The sequence below is a fragment of the Galleria mellonella genome, unplaced genomic scaffold (genome assembly GCF_026898425.1).
Source record: "Galleria mellonella isolate WM207_F2 unplaced genomic scaffold, CSIRO_AGI_GalMel_v1 utg93, whole genome shotgun sequence".
NCBI classification, from domain to species: Eukaryota; Metazoa; Arthropoda; class Insecta; order Lepidoptera; family Pyralidae; genus Galleria; species Galleria mellonella.
The window spans coordinates 121,382-142,662 of record NW_026442176.1 but is presented as its reverse complement, the minus strand read 5'-3'; the positions used below and the strand labels follow the sequence as shown (position 1 = coordinate 142,662).

Here is a 21,281-nt window from a genome sequence, read left to right as displayed (position 1 = left end):
TTTATCTTTAGTGTTAGCAATATTTAAGGATAAGTAATAATAATAATAATAATAAACTGTACTCGATTTTAAATATTTTTATTGTGTTAATAAGTATAATAATTATATAGAAGCCTTGAAACACATAATATTGAGAGTTACTAAAAACATGAAGGCGACCGTAATCCCTAGAAACAACATTATATCACTGGAATCTTCATTGTCCGGTCGAAATGATAATCGTATCGTCAATCCAATGGTATTTTTTCTCTTACAATCTGTAAAATAATTTTATAGTATGTAAAATTTGTATAAATAAAAATTTAAAAATTTAATTTTTTATTATTTATTTCTTATAATATGGACCACAGAGGGACTAATAGTTATCGGTATTTTATGTATCCATTTTTACTCTTCATAAGAATCTTTCTAGGACTTGAAGAATATTTGACAAGAAAAAAAATGTGGCATCGGTCCAGCTGTTCTTGAATTTTGTGTTTAACAACTTAGGAACACATAGAGGTCGACCCAGGCAATTTTTTTTTTTTAAGTACGCAACATCCGTTATTTTTAAAGGAGACGATGAATATATGTGATTCTGGATCTCACTTAGTCGTCATATGTAGGGCAGATCTGTATTTAGTAGTAGACGTTGGAACGGTTGAGATGATCGTTTGGTTAGCGTGTGGGGTACCTCGGCACACATCCCGGCGTATATGGGGTCGGTGTCCCAGGGACCGCGCTCGGGCAGCGGCAGCGCTCGGCGGCGCAGTTCCGCCACGAGCTCGCTCACGTCCATGATGGGGATGGGGTCGAGCGTGCGCGCCAGCCCCGCCAGGTACTCCACGTAGTGCGCCCTGCAACAACACGCGCTGCAGTCCACGTACGCACCTCTATGAGCGCGCGCTTGTAGAGCCCCTCTAAGGAGCCGTAGGGCCGCGGCGGCAGGCGTAGCGCCGCGCGCCGTACTAGTGTCTCGAGGTCGTCGACCCCCAGCAGTGGCAGCGGGTCGATGCCCCGCGCGCGAACTACTCGGCTCAGGTACTCCAGGTAATGGTTTCTGCAAAGTACATGCCCCACTCACCGCCGCGCCCGCTCTTTGTACCATTGTCAAGCTTACCGCCATATTCGCACATCAAAATTACGAACGTTGACTTTGCATTTGATTTAGTGGAATAAATACACACTTTCCATTAAAATAATTATAATTTATCATTTTAGGAAATATATTAGAAATTATTTTTGAAATATATGATAATAAATTATTAAGTAAGAAGTTATAGTTTTTGTTAACGGAAGTTTACAAACTAATGCAACAAGAAAAGTTGAACAGCATGAGTTAGACACAATAAGTTTAAAATTGGGATAATGTGTGTAACGTTGCTTAAATATAGTAGGTATATCAGTTTTAGTAAGACATTCAGAACTAAGTAGATTGTTTGTTGAAGCTTTTATGTACTATGTTAAACCTAACAGTTTCGGGAAGGTACATACTTGCATAATCCACCGTGTAAGGGCGGCACATCATTCCCGCAAATGCCATCCACAAGTCCAGTAGGTGTTTCGCGCTGCAGTTGTATTGGGCAACGATTGGTGCTGCCCTCTGGTGCTTCCGTTTCAAATGTTACGTTATTCATCTGCAAAGTAGATGGAATGCGATAGTCGTCCCTAAGGCTATAAGTGAGCACTGGACATTAGATGACTGAATGAAAACTCTTTATTGTTCCTTTCAAAGAATGATACAAATTATAAAGACTAACATTATGTGTATGAACAAAATGAATATTTAATTACATAAAGCAAGATAAAGAGGCAACAATGGCCGGCCTTATCGCTTAATAGCGATCTCTTCCAGGTAACCTTAGGATGGAGAGGAATAATTCAAATTGTGTCTGACGAAAGCATAATAATAAGAATGAAAAAGAAAGAAAAAAAGGGGGTAAAATACATTTAAAAGCAGTATAAACAATATAAATAAAAATATACTTACAAGTAATAATAATAAAATACTCATAATATATATATATATATATAAATCAAAATAAAAATTTATTTTGATTGTAGTAAATAATTAAAAAAATTAAAACAATTTTGCATTACAAGTTAGGTTAGCCAATAGTTTAGTCGTTTTGCGCGATTTTGAACTACCTAATTATTTTTTCTATTAATAACTGTTTTGGTAGCAGACACATATATATTCTTTATTGCACCAAAACATGTTATTTTTACTGTAATAATAAGAAGTTAATAACAATGTTAGCAAAGGCGAATTTATCTCTAAAAGAGATTTCTTCCAGTCAACCTAACACAGTGTTACGCTCATGTAGTAGGTATATTACCTGTAAAAGTGTTTGCAATTCATGCGGCTCTTTATCACGAAGATAGAAGAGACAGTTACGTGGATGGTGCGAATGTAGTCCTAATTTCGCGCAATATTCACTAAGACCACATTGTGCGCCCATGGTGAAAGGTTTCCCACATCCATAACAAAATTCATATTTGCATTGCGTGCATGTGAAGTGCATGCACCCTCCTCTGAAAAAAATATTGAAAAAATGGTATAATTTTGTGCATATTCATTAAAATACCTATCGTGTATCTATTCTTTTATTATATGATACTTCCAGATATTTGGTCGATAGGCACCATCAAAGATGTGGATTGAAAGTTCTTGCAATATTATGGACTATAATAATAAAATAGACAAAGGAGAAATTGTTTTCTTACAAATTTTGCAGGAATTTTAATGTTTTATTAGCCTTGACGTTATTTGTAGAGCTATGTTCAAGAACAATTAATTATACGTATATAATTAAGCTTTTATACCTGGATAGAGAATATTTAAAATGACATCGAGGACACTCTAGACCATTTTCTCGTAAATGCTGTTGTACAGCTGATATTGATAATTCGGGGTCGTTGTCTTCCAACCATTTGGCGTATTGTTCACAGGTCAATCCATCGTGATTTGATGACCACTAAAATGTTTTATAAATATTACTTTTTGTTTTGAGTTTCATCTAAACCATAATAACAAACAAGATATAACAAGGTAAGGCACAACAAACAAGTACACCTAATGGAAAGTAGTAATCATTTATTATTTATATCTGTGTATAGGCGATAGTTTATACCCATAGACAACATCATGGTCTACATAGAATACACACTGTGTTGCTTTCGGCACCTATCATGAATAGCCACTCCTGTAAGTCACAAGTGTTATGCCTTGTGTGATAGAGATTGCACCAAATCTGTTTAAATCGAAATACAACAACTTGTACATTACTGCTTTACTGTAGAAATACGTAAGACAGAGGTAGGCATATATCTTAGAAGAGTCTTACTAAATTTACCATTAGTCTTTATTAAATAACATACCAATATATCAAAGCAATGTCAATGTAGATTATTTTGAAGTAGAATAAGTATTACGTACCTACGTATGTAATAGTTATTTTGTTGTAACCTGTTTAGAATTTTTCATTGCCTAAAACCACGAGTGATGCTACTACTACAAGAGCATCGATGACGTCATGACATGAGATGTGATAAACTTTTTAATAATTAATAAAATTATATTGCAATCTTACCGGTTTTCTGCAAGTAGCGCAGCTCACCGATCTACATTCGGGGCATCGCAATTTCTTCTGCTTCGGGTGAACAAAGAAACCGGAGGAACATTCCATACACCACCTGAAGTTTGGATCTCTTGCTAAAGTTCTATCTCGTAACTAAAAAGTAAGCAAACTGTATTTAAAATACACTGAAAACTTGTATTTGCATATTTAACATTATAGGAATTCTTATAATAGGAACTTTACGCTATTATATAGGAATTATATACCTATTTCATGAAGTTATTGAAAATGTGTTTAAAAACATCTTATCATCCTACCAAAATTATGAATGTGAAAGTTTATAAAGGTTTAGAAAGTTTATATATGGATGTTTGTATGTTTGTTAAAAGCGTGTTTGTCTCAATCACGCTTAATCGGTTAGACAATTTTGAATGGAAGTTGGTACTTGGATATCTAAGCTTAACATAGGATAGGACTTTTTCTTAGTTTGGTACGCTTAGTCGAACTAAGTGTCCTGTCCTTGCTATTTGATACGAGCGACGGGATATTCGAAGGTATAGTACAATAATACCTGTGCCCGAAGTGAAGAGGGGGAAAATAAAAGTGTTGTTAACAATGGAATCTTATTGAATTATGTAGTGACTCTACATAATCACGACACGGGAATCACTATATAATCCTATTGGATTATGTAGTGATTCCCGTGAGCAAAAATACGAAAAACGGCTTATCGGTAATATTTTCAAAAGTTTTCATGTGTATTATATTGGTGCAATACCCGCTATCTTGTTAACAATATTTTTACGACGGTCCACCTGATGGAAAGTGGTATCTGTCGCCTATAGACATAAACGGTATCATGGTCATAACAAAGTATACTATTTCGCTCATGATACCTTCCATTTGTTGCCATTCCTGAGAACTAATGTAAATTTAGTTATCTTCTAACCTTGCGTTGGAATAATTCATGTACGTCCGACTCCAGTAATGTTTTTAATAGTATGTCTAGATGCGCGAAATACTCGAGCCACGAATCTTCAGGGAGGCTTTCCAACTCCGGCACTTTGCAGTACGGACATACACAGTCGGCTATACTTCTCTCTGTTATTTGCACAGTGAAGTATAGTTTCGCGCACTCGCGGCAGCAGCGGTGAGTGCAACGAAGCATTGTAACCATCTGTTAGATTAGAAAAAAGGATTTACAGTTATTTATACAAATAATAGGTGAAAATTTTTTGGTGGATCTGTTTATTCATGCAACGTAGAATTAAAAGTGTCCCATTTTTGCGACGTAGGTATGATGTAGTTTCAAATAATACTTACAGTTTAACTTATGTACATGTATTTACCTGATAAGATAATAAAATAATTTCATTTCAATCTCTACATAATTTAATGACATGCACAGGAGTAAACTTATTTAATTAAAAAAGAAAGATTTATCAAAATTTGTGCACGATAATGGATGAAGACGTACGTATAACCTACAGACAAAAACACAGTTGAATTGTCATCCTTTTTCTTAAGTCGAGTTATTAGCTTCTACATTTATTTACAGGCGTTAAATTTAATTAGGTTTACTGTAATTTGTTAGCGATATTTCTTACTTCATGTTCCGGAAGTCGTGAAGCACACAGCTCACACTCTTGATTTAAATAAGCCAAAGCAGATGTCAAATCGGCGCATTCTAGCGCAGCAAGTAATGCAGCCGGAGGGTCCACTCCACGCGACACTAGATCTACTGCTAGATGCGCCTGATCCCAGTTCTCTGCAGCACCTTCAGCTAACAGCATGCGAGCTTGTCTCTAAAAACATCAATAATTCAGCTATATTAAGGATATGTGTATGTGTCAGATGTCCAGTACCTACTTGCAGAAGATATTTTTCTTTCATGGTACATGCATTGTTTATTATAGAGCTTTGTAACAATAGTAAAATAGGACCCAATTGTATCTAGGATCGATATATGAAAAAATATTTTTAATGACATTATGGCAAATACTGAGTTGTTATAGAAGGACACACCCATGGATGGCTAAAAGCGTACTATAAAGGTTTCTTTTTATGAATTTGATATGGAATACTAAAGATTAAAAATATATTGTCACGGCATAATACTCGTTATTTTTAAAGAAATATTAATTATAATTCTTGGATAAATTTTAAATGATTAGATAATTATCAATGAACGATAAATGAAATAAAAAAGAATTCCAAAATTAACAGGCAGTTGTGATGCTGCATTCTTGCATGTTAATGAAATTGAGTGTTATTTTCTATTAAAAAAAATACCAGTTAGAGTCACAGTAAGTACGTATGCAATTAGAGACCCTCACATCATCCACGGTTCTTAATTATAATATCTTAGAATGTTTAAAACATCTTTCATTTTTGCATATTTTTCATGCAATGTATTCTGTATACTTTTAGAAAATATCTGTTTGCATTATTATATACGATGAAACTAATTTTACAATAAATGAATCAGTTTTACTAAAGGTTTCGAGTAATTAAATAGTTCTTACCTCAGGTGAACCTTCCGGGAGACGAACTGTGGCCAAGTCGATAATTTGGCCTGATACTCGACGTACGGTAATCGGTGGCGGTGGTGTCGGTGCCCGGTGCAGTTCTTCGCTGGGTTTTGCAGTTTGCATTTGGGAATCTTCAGTGTCACTCTCCGTCCATTCATCTTCCGTGCGGCAAGTTTCACGAAAATAATGATTATTTTTCTCCTTCGAGGGTGATGCATTTGGTGTAAGTGATTGTTTATTCTCTTCTGACTTCGAGGGCGCTGAAGGTGCCTGTCTTTTTTTAATTGAATTTGATATGAAAGTAGCTTTTCCTTCACCTTTTTTATTATTTATATCAGTCTTTGGCGATTTATCATTAAATAGCTTGGTTTGTAATTGTTTAACAAACCCACTTTGAATGGATCCAAATTGGGACTTTGGCGGTGCAGGAGCGGGATACTGTTTAACAGAATTACGTCTCACTGGAACTTTAGATGGCAAAATTTTAGGAGCTGTTTTGTCCTCTTTATGCTTATTTTTTGGTACTACCCTAATCAGTTTAGGTATATTAGACTTAGACGTGGTCATATTTTTATTGCCATTATTGTCGTTTTCATGATTTACAGGTATTAATTCTGATGTGTTATTTCTGGATCTCTTGTTTTTTTCAATTACTTTATCAGAAGTATTTTTATTTTCGGATATATTTATATTTTTATTTTCTATGAACTCATTTTCTTCTTTATCCAAATGTATGTTTGAGATAGATTTATCATTTTCAGAGGATGTAGTCCTTGAACGATCATTGGGTCTAACTAAAATATTTGTAGTATTATCATCGGTTACAATTTCTTCTGACTCTACTATATTATTCGTACTGAGAATACTATCTGCGTGAAGTTGGTCATTTGATATTTGTTCTTTACCATCGTTATTGCGAAAATTTTTATTTTTATCTTCTAAGCTTAAAGGTTCCTCCATATTTTCTTCTATCGCATTTAATATAGGTTCCTTTTGTTCGATTAATATTAATTTTGTTGCGGATACAGGCTTATATAATGATATATTTATGTCATATTTTTCTAAATTATTTTTATTCAATTTAACTGTATCACCGCTTTCTTTTGATTTAGGAGAAATATTTGCAACTTCATTGGTATTTAGTTGCTCATAAATTTCCTCAAAACTTTGTACAGCTGTAAATATATTATTATTTCGATCTTGTCGTTTCACTATCAAAGGTTCATGGTTATTTAATTCTACTGAAATTATTTGTTCTTCCTGTAAACTACGTGCTATAGAATCTAAAATTTCAATATTTGTATGTTTAAAATCCTCTATTTGTTCTTGTATGTGATCCATAGCTTCTTCAAACTGTTCATTGTCTTCTGAGCTAGTTCTGTTTATTACGGATGTACATCTTTCTGTAATTTGTTCCTCTCCATCGTTAGTACTGGACTCTACATTTTCATCTGAAGTTAAATTATCCGTCTCTTCTCCTGTATCACTATAACTTGATTCATGTTCTGAAGAGAAATCGGATTCATTAGTACTAGTGTCTCTTTCACTTTGGGAAACATTAGCATCCTCAATAGAATATATATCTGAATTAATTTCTTCTTTCATTTGTTGAATTAGTTTTTGTGTATTGTCTACAATGTCGTTTAAATTTGTGGATTTATCTTCTTCTTGATTATTAACATTTGTACTGTTCTTAGTTTTTATGTCTTTTTTTCTATCGGGGGAACGTGACACATCTGAAATTGATTCAGAAGTTACTTCTTTTATTAAATGTTCTATGCTTTGTTCTTCGGAGTGATTTCTTATGTTCGCTATGTCTGTTTTGTTTTGACTTATATTGTTTGCAATTTGTGAAAACTCATCTATTTCCTTGTACAGTAACGAAGGATTTAGTATAGTGTTATTAATATTACTGTCTATGCTATATGAAGAAGATGTCGAAGCTTGTATTTGGTCATTTTCTGCTTTTTCTGGAGCAATTTCTAATACATCTGTTAAAGATACATTTATATCTTCCTTGGTTTTGAAACTGTTTGTTTGAATATTAATTTCATTTGCGTTTTCAACTTTATCAGGAGTAATTATAATTTGTCCAGGCATTTCAACTAGATTTATGTCTTCTTTATTTGTTGAACTATCTTCATGCAATATATATTGTTTTTTAAGCGTTTGTTCATCTTCAGTATTTATTATTAGCTTATCCGGATAAACTATTTCATTCAATTTATTTTCTGTTTGTTGTTGTTTTTTATTAACAGAAACTTGCAAATAGCTATTGTTTGACGATACGGATTGAATAATATTGTTATCGATTTGGTCAAGTTTATTATTATTAGTAATTGGAATTATGTTTTCACTTTTAGAATATTCATTTACACTTTGCGTTACATCATTTTGTTTTTTTATTTCTTTCTTATTGTCTACCGTACTTAGTGGTTTATAGTTATTTGGTAATGGACTTAACCTAGTTAGTGCATTATAAGCATCAATAAAATCATTTTCAGACTGACTCAAATCCATCGAATATGGTTTAGTTCCCATTACATTAGCATTTTCATTATATATGGCGTTATCGGCTAAGAGTCCTTTTAAAAGCAAATTTTCATTAATAGAAGGAACTCCGGCTTGCAAAAGAAGAGATTTTAATTTTAATGCTATGTCTTCAGTTTTATCGTTAGTCTTTTCTATGAAAGTCTTGTCCCCTATCTCTAGATTTTGTCCATTTTCGTATTGATTAATATTCGAGTCTAGCGGTAAATACATCCAATCATCGTCTTGAAATACGGTCGGTCCTGGTCCTTCAAACTCATCTGAACTATCTTCTGCTGAAATGTAAATGTGAATGTTATGACGTGGTATGGTGATTCTGCGATGCTAATGTAATTCTATTTGGCTGTGGATCGGTTGTGATTACCGCGCAGGCGGCGCTGGTGTTGACGGCTAGCAGCGGGTGGAGCAGCGTCATCGTCCGCGCCTACTGGGGAGCCCCATACATGACCACGTAGTCTTCGCTCCTCGCCTACAGCTACCGCCTCCGTCTGGAAAAATGCTACGCAATCAAGACATTTGTATCGAATAGTAGTTGAATCCAATATGATATGATCTACACAAGAATAATTGAATTCAATTCCATTGATGATAATTAATTATATTTTTACTAACATTGTTTCGACTCAGCAATGAGTTTTTCTATCGATGCAGTGAAATAATAGTCATTATCATCATTATCATTGTCATCATCATCATTATAATCCTCAAAACTTCATTCAATTTGTCGTGCATCAATTTACAATGCAATCATCCTAAAATATATATATCGACCCCCGAACACAAATCTGTCAAATTCTGTTATAAGTTTTCCTAAACTATATTCAACCAATCACTATTTAGATATAATTAACAGTGCATATAGAATTGATTATGATTATGGTTACCTGGCGGCGATGCCTCTCGACGCAGTCGGTGACGGCGGGCCACATGTGTCCGCGGTGGCGCGCGAGCGCGGCGCGTGCTTCCCGCTCGGACACGGCGGCACCGGGCGCCAGGCGCGCCGCCGCCGCGCGCACGCCGGCGCACAGGCTGGGCCAGCGCTCGCGCAGCCACGATAGCGGCGCGCCCGGGCTCTGCGCCAGCGCTGCATGCACCTCCGCCGCACTGAACCCGAGCCTCTCCGCCTCGCTCATCAGTCTCGCCAGTTCGAGCCCCCGTTCCGTTTCTCGCCGAGCTCCAGCGCTCACTAGCGCTTCTAGAGATATCGCTCTTCCAGACGACAAGGGTTCCGGTGACGCCGCCTATTCGCAGGATAAACAGACTCATATAATATCAGCTATTACTAAAAAATAAAAATCCAGAGATAATATAGAGAAGTCGAGAAAACGAAAACTTAATTTTCTATAAATAATGGCATAATTTTTTTTGTTGTAGGAATTTGTACTATTCCTATTACTTTATAACTATTAAATGATTGTCGGGTGTAAGGCTATCCAAAATAAATTATATTGTTAACAGATTTTTTCCATATATATACATCTCCATTGAACTTTGGCACAAATAGATTCTAATAATTAGGATTTCACTCTATGGTATACAGTGATCGTAGCGCTCTTTACCTCCGAGCCGTAGAAGCTGGAGCGACGCGCCGGCCTCGTCCTGTGGAGGTCTAGATGCGAGGCGCGGCGCGTAAGGCGCGTGCCGGCGCGGCGGCGCTCGCCGTCACTCCAGTCGCCGCCGGGGCTGCTGTCGCGAGTCTCGCGCCACTCCCACCTTCCTCCTCCTCCTCCACCACCGCCACCGCCGCTCGTGCGGACGCTCCGTTCGCTCTCCTATTCATAATTTTAATTATATTATATTTATATTATAATTATTACAAATGCGAACTACAAGCCACACTACACTGCTTGTATACATCTCTACTGTGCGCAATAAAGAGTTTATTATTATTATTATTACACTGCGCAGAGTTCGCATTTTGACCACGTAACATAAAATAGTGTGGAGAAACTTAGTTATTAAACGTAAAAATATATATTTGGCCATTTGAACTTTTCAGTAAGCGAGTTTATCTCGTAAATTGATTTACTCAAAAGAACATAGGACTGAATCAAGTAAATCGATCGGTTGTTTAGATTATTGACTTACTCGGGTATCACTGGACATCGAGTGTCTACTATGTGAACGTTCCCGGCGAGTTTCATCTCGGAATCGTCTCCGGGGTCTTGAGCGAGACCGTGAAGCGGAGGGTGCGCGCTCCCATGAACTTGGGTCTTCATAAGTCTAATAAAAAAGTAACGATCTTATTAATAAAGTGGCATTTTTAATAAGTTTTATTGAATAGAAATAGGTACCAGGACGTACAATATTCATTAGCTACTAAAGACCTGTCCAAATATTAACGCTGATGCATTATTGCAATACTTACTACAGGAGCTACAGAGACTTTGAATAAATTAATAGATATTTTCAAATAGAAATGGTCTTTTTTTTTTAAATGAAAAATAAACTAACTTACGAAGCACATATAAAATGATTAAGTATATTTTTACAAACAAAAGTTGTATCATTTACATAACATCTATGTATCTATTCATCCTCACAAAGATTCGAGAGCTAATGGCGTTTATCCTTATAGTAGCGGTATCCTGTGACCCTGCTCACATGAATTATTATATAGAATATCTTACGTGCTAAGTTAGATATGGGTACGGGTAAATTTACCCGTGTACCTAATTTCATTTAATTCCCTTGAGTAGTTTTTACTTGAAAGAGTAACATCCATCCATCCATTACTTTCGCATTAATTAGGCACATTAATAGGATTCTCTTGATTTGTGTATTTATTTGTAAACTGATTTGAAACCGCAATAGAATAAGTAGTTAAATGTAAACAAAGCATTTTTAGGTACACTAACGACAAGTAGTAATTATGAAAGCTAATAAAGTTTATAATTACTCTTCTCCATCCAAAGTTTGCCTGGAAGAGATCACTTTTAATGATAAGGTCGCCCATTGTTTTCTCATTGTGATTATTTCTTATAACCGTTTATATTTATAATAAGTTTACTATTGTAATTTTTTGAAGGAAACAATAAAAAGTATCTATCTATCTAAAGCTTTTAAAAGCTGCGTATGTAACTAAACACTTCAAATGCTTATTAAGAAATATATTTACAATAGCTATGTTCTGAAGTTGATTATATGTATAATAGCCAGCAGTAAATTCTTGCGATTTCAAAGCAGTTTCATTCTAATAAAATAAATCTAGAGCTTTGTTATATTTTACCTGTGTGGAGATACTTTGCGGCGGTGGAGACGTACCGGTATTTGATACGTTGGCTCGGAGGGATGAAGATGATGAATGACTTTCAAGAATCGCACCACGCGGAGGGGAAGTAGCAATGGACTTTTTATAATTGCTTTTATTAGAATTATTCGATGACGGATCAATCGACTCTCGCTTTGATATATTATCACGTGGCGGGGAAGGACCAACCGAAACACTATGCTTTTGAATCTCAGGCTGCCTTGATTGACTTTCCCGGTACGGAGAGGCTCTGATAGTAGGGATTTCTCGAGACGGAGACGCTACTTTGACAGAATCTTGTAAATCTTGACGTGATGATGTAACCAGTCTTGTATTTAGTGACTCTGTATGATCATTAATGTTTTCTCTCGTAGGAGTCATAAGCCTGTTTGTGGGTTTGTTTTTTGTTTTTTCTTCCCGCGGTGGTGATGGTCCACATCCAGTAGAAGCTTTCTCCTTTTTATTTAAATTTTTAGTTCCCTCTCCATCTGAGAAATAGGATTAAATTGTTATGCATTTGTTGAATATAGTATATAAGTATAAATAATTTATAAAATGTTACATTGTCTAATAATAATGATATAAGATATACTAACTTAGTCTTTCTCGCGGTTCTTCTATATAACGCGCAGGTGATGGTGAGCTCTTCTCTTGAACTTTTAATCGCGCTATACTGCTGTTCATAGTATCAATGACTTTAGGAGCAGCAGTCGGTGTACGGCAGCAAATTGCACAGACACGTACGCCTGGCTCGTTCACGAACGTGCAGTGTTCACACTGCCAGGATGTGTTAGGAGGCGGCGGTGCGGGGCCCATAGATTCTTCCTCGTCTTGTTCTTGGGGTTGGTTGACAGGACTGACAGCTCGAGTTGTAGGAGCCTGGGTGGGAGGCGTGGCTGCAGGGATGGAGGCTGGTACTCGAGTAGGAGCAGGAGCACCATCACTCTCGCTTTCTGAATCGGCATCGCTAGACGGTAGCGGCGGCGGAGAAGGAGTACGATGTTTCGTGCGGCGAGAAGTGCGTGATCGAACACTTACTGCTGGGGAAGCTGCACGGGAACCAGTTCGTGACGCAGCACGAGACATTGTACGGCTGTCCCCTAAAAATTGATATGTAGGTATATTAGTATAAAAAAATAAAACATTCACTCTTCGATTACTTAGATACTGACCTATAAGTAATGATTCTAAAAATAATGAGATTATTTTAATTAATTTAATTTAAAACTAAAATTATGCTCTATATATATTAAAATGTAATCATAATGTATTTTTATGGTATAATTCCGAATTTTTTATTCTTATAAAAGAAAGGGTATATGACAATATGATTTTCAAGGATAATATAAGTGATTTATAAAACTGAAAAAGTTATCCAAGGAATTGAGAGGAAATAAGTATGAAAACATTTTTTTTATTCTTTATATGAAATTGATCACGTTTAACTTAATTAAATCAATTGGCCTGTTAATCATGAATAAATGACCACGATGGTTTTTGAGCGGGACCGTTTGGATGTCGACCTGACAGGGTTCTTGTTTTTTCTTTCAAACGATATATTACAAGTAGGCTGCTTGAATACTCACCTCTGCGGTACGGTTGTGGAGTTTGTGGGGTATACGAGTGTAGATGGGGATGCTGGGGTGGGTGAACACAGCAAGAAGGAGGCGGCTGCGGCCAGCCGCCGATCCACGGGTGCTCGAGGTTAGCGCAGCTGCCGTATCGCCACGGCAGCGGCGCGCAGTGCGAGCAGCCGCCGCACTGCGCGCCGCTGCCGCCCAGCTCTAGTACTGACGCGCCCCGCCGCAACGGCCGACTCCAAGGCTGACCTGGAGGAGCGTGAGTCTCTGCATTCTCCCATGCTTCTGACGTCATTGCCTGTAGTGATAGATAATGTCAATTATATAAAAATTTTGTCTAAAAACTTAAAATGATTTAAAATTTGTATCCTTTAACAAAAACGGAAGCTTTTGAAGAGAAATCAGAAATTACTATTAATACTATAAATTTCAAATACACAAAATAGTGTACAATACCTATTAATTTATTTGATTGTTGAGTTCTCGCATATTGTTAAAATACCCAATCGTTATAAAAAATGGTCTAATAAAAGGACAATGTGATTATGTCATAAATTTCTGCAAAATCTCCTCCTCTCTTCCTTTTAAAAATGACGCCTTCAATATGCGTCTGTAGAAGAGTCAAGCAGTAGATAATAAGAACAAGATAAAAAATATAACATCATCTTCCTACCCTTATCCCAATTATTATTTGGAGTCGGCGTTATGTTTTTATCCATATTACAAAAAGATTTGGCTTTTAGTTTTACGACCGGTCGCCTGCCCGACGTCAACCATCTTTGGGAAAATAAAAAATATAACATTACATTTAATTTTTTACCATATTTGAAGGCATGTTGAATCCAGGCAACGATCCGCGAGGACGCCCCCACGCCGTAGAATGATGGTCCACGGGGCTTGACTGCATTTGATTGACAGGCGCTTGTGCGTGTTGCATGGTCGGGCTGGCGAGATATGGCATACTGCCGAGATGACTCGTGTTCGGTTGCGACAGCTTGGCTTGAAGGTGAGGAGGTATTTGTTGCGAATGAAGAACATTATTGTTAAGTGGTAAAGTTGCGGTTTGGTTTGAATTCATTGATAGGTGTCCTAAAGTGGCTCGACGCTGGTCCATTGCCGGGGGCCTGGGGCTTGCGCTCATTCTGTCACCACTCATCTGGAAAATGTATGCAACATTCTAATTGTGTTTTGTATTAATTACAACAACAAATAACTGAGAACTATCAATGATATATATATCGAAAGTTATGGTGTTTAATAAATAATTATGATTGAAGGATATATTTATTGTAAGTGCAATAAATTCCTACCCTAATGGGAGACAGGCGTGACAGATATGTATGTATGTATGTATGCAATAAATTCGTATTAATTACCTAGTCATCAAACTATAATACCGATTAGAGACCGGGCGGCTAGCTTGTAGGAACATAATCCAGAATAGTCACACCTGAGGCAATTCAGATCTAAATTGGTTTAACCAGGAATCTAACCCAGATCATCATTTACGCAAATCAACTTGTCTACCACTGCACCAGGGAGGTTGTCAATAATAATATTGCCAGCAATGAGGTTATTAATTTCCATTACGTTCCACTGTTTATATCGAGTCTTATTCTTGACCAGGGAGTTTGGTGTAGCGCCTAATATACTACTACGGGGGGTAAGGGATTGTTAGTAATTTACGGATTTAGGGCTCCATTACTAGCAATATACCCTATCAGGTCGACCACAACGCGGTTCCCCCTGGAAACCAAAGTGGTTAATTATTGAAGAATTTAATACGATGAGCTAACTGACCTTTCATTCTCACCTATCATCCCTCACTGGTGCCTTGCCAGCGTATATCAATAGTGCAGGCAGAGTTACCATTCCATTTTCATCCCACAAAAAAAAAATACTATTACAAAAAGTACCCTAATATTGTAGTTTTATTTTAAGTGTTCCTTCTCGCCATGGTGAAGAAGTAGTAATATAGATATATTAAGCGTTTATCTCATTATGCTTGTTATAAATAGTTTTTTTTTTAACAATTACAAGAAATAATAAACCTTGTGTCGTCGTGGTGGAGGTACAGGTGGCGTGCCTTTCGGAGGTAGTGGAGGTCTTTCGTCCAGTAATTGTGATGTGGGTAGAGCCTGTATGGAATTTTTCAAAATGCTTTTTGTTATATTATCATATTATAGATGGAATGGACCTAGAATAATGTGTCAATCTGTTTATAATTTGATATTTTCTTCAAAAAAAAAAAAACAGTAATTTTAACCGTGACATAATTAATACAGTATCTATTAAGATGAATTAAATTATATAATAGACTGTAAATCAATCATAAAAATCGATTCAAAATATATGAAAATAGCGCGCAAAGTAATTATTATTATATGACATTACAGGGAAATTAGAAACTTTCAACTTTCTGGATTAGTTAAAAAAAATTAAATTTTTAGCACCTGAATAATTAAGTTCATAGTCATTGTAAATAATATTAAAAATATTATAAATGGTAATTACGTAGTATATAATTAATATTGCTATTGTAGAAATGTTGCCAAAATAAATTACGTTATCCCTACCGACCCGTACTCGTAAATAAGTAGTACGATATTGTCGTTAGCCATTGTGCTCTCACATTTCCCCTCCCCCTTCCGCTGTTACAACTATAATAATTGTTGTAAAACACATAGGCACGTTGGTCACGTTAGCGGTTAGTTGAAATTTGTATCGTCACCTGTCTCTGATGGTTTCTTCGTTTCGGATGGCGATGGTACATATCGTCGCATGAGGCGCAGAGAGCTCGGCGGCCGCACTCTGAGCATCTCACACGTGCACCGCCGCCCCCACACAGTCCACATGATGCACCAGCTTCCAACGGGTGACCTATGTTAGGCAAAGGACTTTTTACGAGTGCTTAATTTTTTTTATAACACACATGGGGCAAACGAGCATGCGGCTCACCTGATGGTAAATGACTAACAAAGCGCTTAGAATCTGACAATTTTGCAGATTAAATAGAGCTACCCTGTCTGCAGGGGGGAAAGGGGTTATTAGTAATGGTGTCTAATAATCGTACTATTAGCAATGTATCCTATCAAGTCGACCTCCACGAGGTTCCCCCTAGAAACCATCATGGTTAATTTTAAAATTTATCATGATGGCATATCTACCTTTTCATCATCACTTATCGATTATCCTAACCTTAAATTTGTCAAGTTTTTAAGTTTGTAATAAGCTCTCAAACCGACATAGCAGGTATTAGTGTGTTAATTAAATGTGCTTAGATATTTTTCACTGTTTCCTCCAAAATATTGTAATTATTGTTTTGTATTGTATAAGTATTGAAATTCTAAACAACAGTGTCAATAATAATAACTATTAGGTGTCCATTTCATAAAAGAACTCGCACCCCAGGTTTTTTCGTTTAAACCTATATTTTACCAGAGGGAGACTTTGTACAAAAGTTTTTGCTTGGGTACGTTTATAGGCGACGGTTACCACTTTCCATCAGTGGGCCGTCAGCTTGTTTGCCATAAAAAAAAAAATATATTAATAGTTCTTTTTGTAGTAGATAAGGTTTAGATACTCCAGAGTTGGTCTCATATTAATTTATATTATTCACGAATTTTTTGGTAATTTTTAACGTGTTATTTTGTTGAAAACTGAGAACTCATTTAAGTCTTTTATTTACATAAATATTTTTGTTGAAAAAAAGGATGTAAAGTGGAATTAGTATAATTATTTGAGGTAAATATTATAGCCTAGTTAGGTTATATTGTCATTTTGAAAGTTTAATTATGTTTGTAATTATAAATGGTCTTAAATGGTCCATTAAAATGTTTGATAAATTAATAATTATGAAATTTAAAAAAATACAATAATTAATATATGACATTTCAACAAATTGTTCACGTTAGTATGCAAATAAATTACCTGTGGGAGGTCGCGGAGGCGGTGGCGGCGGAGGCTGAAGCTTTGCGTTCACATACTGTTCGGTTGGAAACTCGACAACTTCATATTCTGGCTCTGGTTTTGACAAAGGCGCTCTGTTATTCTGCACAGTCTGGCGCAGTGTAGCGTGTGTCTGTCCTTGAGCCGGTGGTCGCATCGTGTTGTGTGCCTGAGTCGAAGGGCGCGTTGCGTTGTGCCCCGGAATAGTGAAGGTGGTCCGAGGGTCACGGCCGCGACCTTTCAGCATCCTTGACAAATATTCAATATTTATTATTACGAAATTATGACTAAGAAAAAATCTGTATCATGTTTAGTTAATATTTATAGTAAAAAAAAGAAGGGAACTATTAATGTATGAATGAGAACTAGAAGTAGAAATAATGGAACTTGAAATTTAGAAAGTTTATTCTTTATTGTACACAGAAGGTTATTGAAATGGAAAAGCAAACATAATAGTGCACAAAGGCGAGCTTATCTCCAAAAGAGATTTCTTCCAGCAAAACCCAATATGAGAAAACTGACAGTTTATTAGTAGTTACAGTCATACGTGTACCAATCGACCTAAATGTTAGTTAAAAATAAATAAATAAAATGTCTTTATAATTGAAAAGACCGATAGGTATAAATAAATAAATAAAAATATATATAAGTAAATACATATAAATAGATAGATATATATTATATATAATACACAAATATAATAAGTACGTACATCAGCATTGTGATGATAATTCTTCAGAGGTAATAATTCTTCAGGCTCGATTTGAACATCCCAATGCTTGGACAATTTCTAATTTCATGAGAAAGTGTGTTCCATAATCTAATTGCAGCCACAACAAAAAAGTCTGAATATGCTTGATCAGAATGAATCGGAGTTCGCAATAAAGAACGATTAAGAGTCCTAGTATTGCTTTCCGCCGAATACAGAAAGTTAAACCGCTCACGAAGATATTTTGGTGCAATGGGATTATGCAGGATATTATAAAGAAAAGAGAGTATGTGTAGATTAAGTCGGAGCTGAAAAGGAAGCCATTGTAACTGTTTTCTGTAGTGAGAAACATGGGAGAATTTATGTAATCCAAATATAAAACGAATACCGAGATTTAGAGATGTTCTAGCTTGTTCTGAAGTTCAACAGTGGCATCAAGAAAACAAACATCTGCATAATCAAGAATTGGTAGGAGTGTGTGACTTATATTGATCTTTGTTTTGATAGGAAGAAAGTTTTGGAGACGTCTCAAAGAGTTTTATATATATATATATATATATATATATATATATATATATATATATATATATATATATATATATATATATATATATATATTGCACTTAAACAATACATGCGACGATTAGTTTAACAACTTGTTAGCAAGGGAGGACTTATCTTTGAAAGAGTTTCTTATAGACGAAAAACTATTGTGTAACGAAAACACGGTAAATGTTTGAAACGATTGTCCCGAGGGAAGAGAAATTAGGCAGGAGAAAAATTAGAAACACTGCGAGTAGAGACCAATTTTGCTAGCGAAACTCTGAATTAGGATTTTTCCAGAATTTTATTCGGAAATGAGGGTCACTGATTGTGGTCATTTTATCAGTAGTACCTTTGTCATCATTGTAGCAATAATGATAGCCGAGATTAACAACATCGTGAGTCGATTTAAGTTTCGAATAATTCGCTGGTGATTTAAAAAAACATTAACAAAACAAATTAGTTTACTACTTTGCACTTTTAGATCATAATATGATCCTTGTTGTGGGTATTTTGAGCAGATACTAGGTTATATAGGTATGGTTAATATTTGACAAATATACGTAACTACTATTACAGTTAGTATTTATTATTATTACGTTATTACAGAGCATAGGTTAATCATTTATTTTCTATATTATAACTATGTTAACAAGTAGTGATTTAATACCATTTTGATTAATAATTAATCTTAGATATATCTGAAGTATCAATACCTAAATAGTAACAATAGTAATATACCATACAAATACACCAACCGCCTGGTTCTGATGCTATACACCTTGTATTATAAAGAATCAAACAACGAACATCTGAAGTACAACTTTAAAGAGCTAGATCTGAGTCAATTTAGTAAAGTTTGGTTCCACAATTGGCTCCACCAGGAGATGAATCCGGGATTTTATTTACGAAAATTAACGTATCTGTTACGCCACGAAGGTTAAAAAATAAGTATGTAAGTAATATCTAAGTGTTTACCTGGCGGTTATTTTAGTTATAATACTCAAGAAATTGTCTATGACAATTAAGCTTCTGTCAGTACTTTTTAATATTTTTATTATTTTTTATTTTCATTTTAGTGCAAAACTATCACTGATCGGACTTCAGAATAAATAGTTATTTAGGACCCGACACTGCCCTTAAATCAATTAAATTGTTTCGGAAAATGATTCTAAGTTACCTACCACCCAGAAGTATCAACACAATAAAATAAATTAATATTAAAAGTATTGTGCAAGTATTTACAATGATTCTATTCAAATTTTATTAAGTAGTTATATAGATTTCATACAAACGTTTTTATTCGTAATTAAAGTGCACGAGCCTGGGTTTGACAAAAATAGGCCTCATCTTGTTCAAAAGTTCAGAAATTAATAATATATATTCAGTACAATATATTTAGATTGTAATTGTTAAATAAACATTAGTTGTGCCTATTTTGTTTAGTACTTCATTTTTATTAGAAACTCCTTTGAATATAGAACCAGGTATAAGAGTGTCTGAATTCCAAACTTGTTTTGTGACAGTGTACCTGAATATATAATAATGATAACAATATATTTACCTAATTAATTATATTGATTGACCTATCGACTATAAGTAATAATTTATATACGGCTTCTTTGAATGTTTATTGAAAGTATTGTGTTTAAATGGCAGCTGTGACCGGGATAGAGCGGGCGTTGCCGTATCGTGGACGTCTCGACGACCCATTTATTCCGCCACTCATAGGCATCCCAAAATATCAGGAGTTTATACTCGCAAATGAACAGTATACTTTATTATTGATACAATCAAAGTATAAAATATCTTTTTAGAAATATACAGGAAATGAAATTAATTATTCGCTTTATTCAAGCGGGTATATTATGATTATTTATTAAAGTTAGATTTTTCTAAAAATATTTTTTAAATATGCGTATTAAAACTCCTTATTAAAAAAAATTTCGAGATAAATTAATAATATAGACACATATTAGAAAGAACATAATGTAACTGTAGATACATACTTGAGTGTGCTGTTATACTAGATGTGGAAATGTCACTAAGTAATTTAAGAGTGCTGAGTCACACACATAACTGCAGACGTATTATGCAACCGCACACCATTTTGAGGAACACTTCACTCGCGGGGTGGTCAAAAGGGTTCTTTTGACGTGGATATACACTTCGCCGTGCTCTCCGCACGGGAGCTAATCGTGCGCCTAATCCGGACGAAATTGACAGCGGGAAGACGCGTGCGCCGGCACCTCTATTTCGGTCCGCGGCCGAGTTGCCCCGATTCTACTAAAATTACGCCGCATCTGCTATTTCCGCACTCATCTTTGTGCCCTCTTGCCCAAGTCAAACACCTTGCGAAATTGTTATACGAATACTGGATAGATATTGATTTTACATTTAGTATGAGCCTTCACCCGCTACTTAGTACGCGTGGATTTCAGAAGTAGGAAAACCAATGAAATAGATCACTACTTAAAATTGTATTAAGGTAAAACATACACCAGACTTTAAGTTATATCTTCAGTAATACAATTGAAAATTGCATCCAGTTTGCTGCAGTAATTTTTACGTCATGCAGGAACAAACACGCAGACAGACAGACGAAATTTT

At 35.5% G+C, this 21,281-nt stretch overlaps 1 protein-coding gene across 3 annotated transcripts; it reads right to left on the bottom strand.

Annotated features, from left to right (window-relative positions):
• Positions 1-62: 62 nt before the first annotated feature.
• On the bottom strand, positions 63-20,927 carry LOC113516822 (E3 ubiquitin-protein ligase lubel). Of its 3 annotated transcripts, none has more exons than XM_052902649.1 (21): positions 20,681-20,927; positions 17,402-17,667; positions 16,203-16,351; positions 15,523-15,609; positions 14,292-14,627; positions 13,478-13,769; positions 12,488-12,991; positions 11,871-12,379; positions 10,730-10,864; positions 10,201-10,413; positions 9,526-9,882; positions 9,006-9,129; positions 6,086-8,916; positions 5,168-5,365; positions 4,510-4,737; positions 3,573-3,713; positions 2,806-2,957; positions 2,319-2,514; positions 1,474-1,616; positions 871-1,039; positions 63-257 (listed from the first exon to the last, which is right to left on the bottom strand). In XM_052902649.1, the coding sequence occupies exons 2-21, from the start codon at positions 17,664-17,666 to the stop codon at positions 228-230; spliced, it is 7,059 nt and encodes a 2,352-aa protein (XP_052758609.1). In that variant the 5' UTR covers position 17,667; positions 20,681-20,927; the 3' UTR covers positions 63-227. The 3 variants fall into 3 exon arrangements, with proteins under 3 accessions (XP_052758609.1, XP_052758611.1, XP_052758610.1); XM_052902651.1 differs by lacking the exon at positions 871-1,039 and adding an exon at positions 674-836; XM_052902650.1 differs by having other exon boundaries at positions 6,086-8,913.
• Between the last annotated feature and the right edge of the window lie 354 nt (positions 20,928-21,281).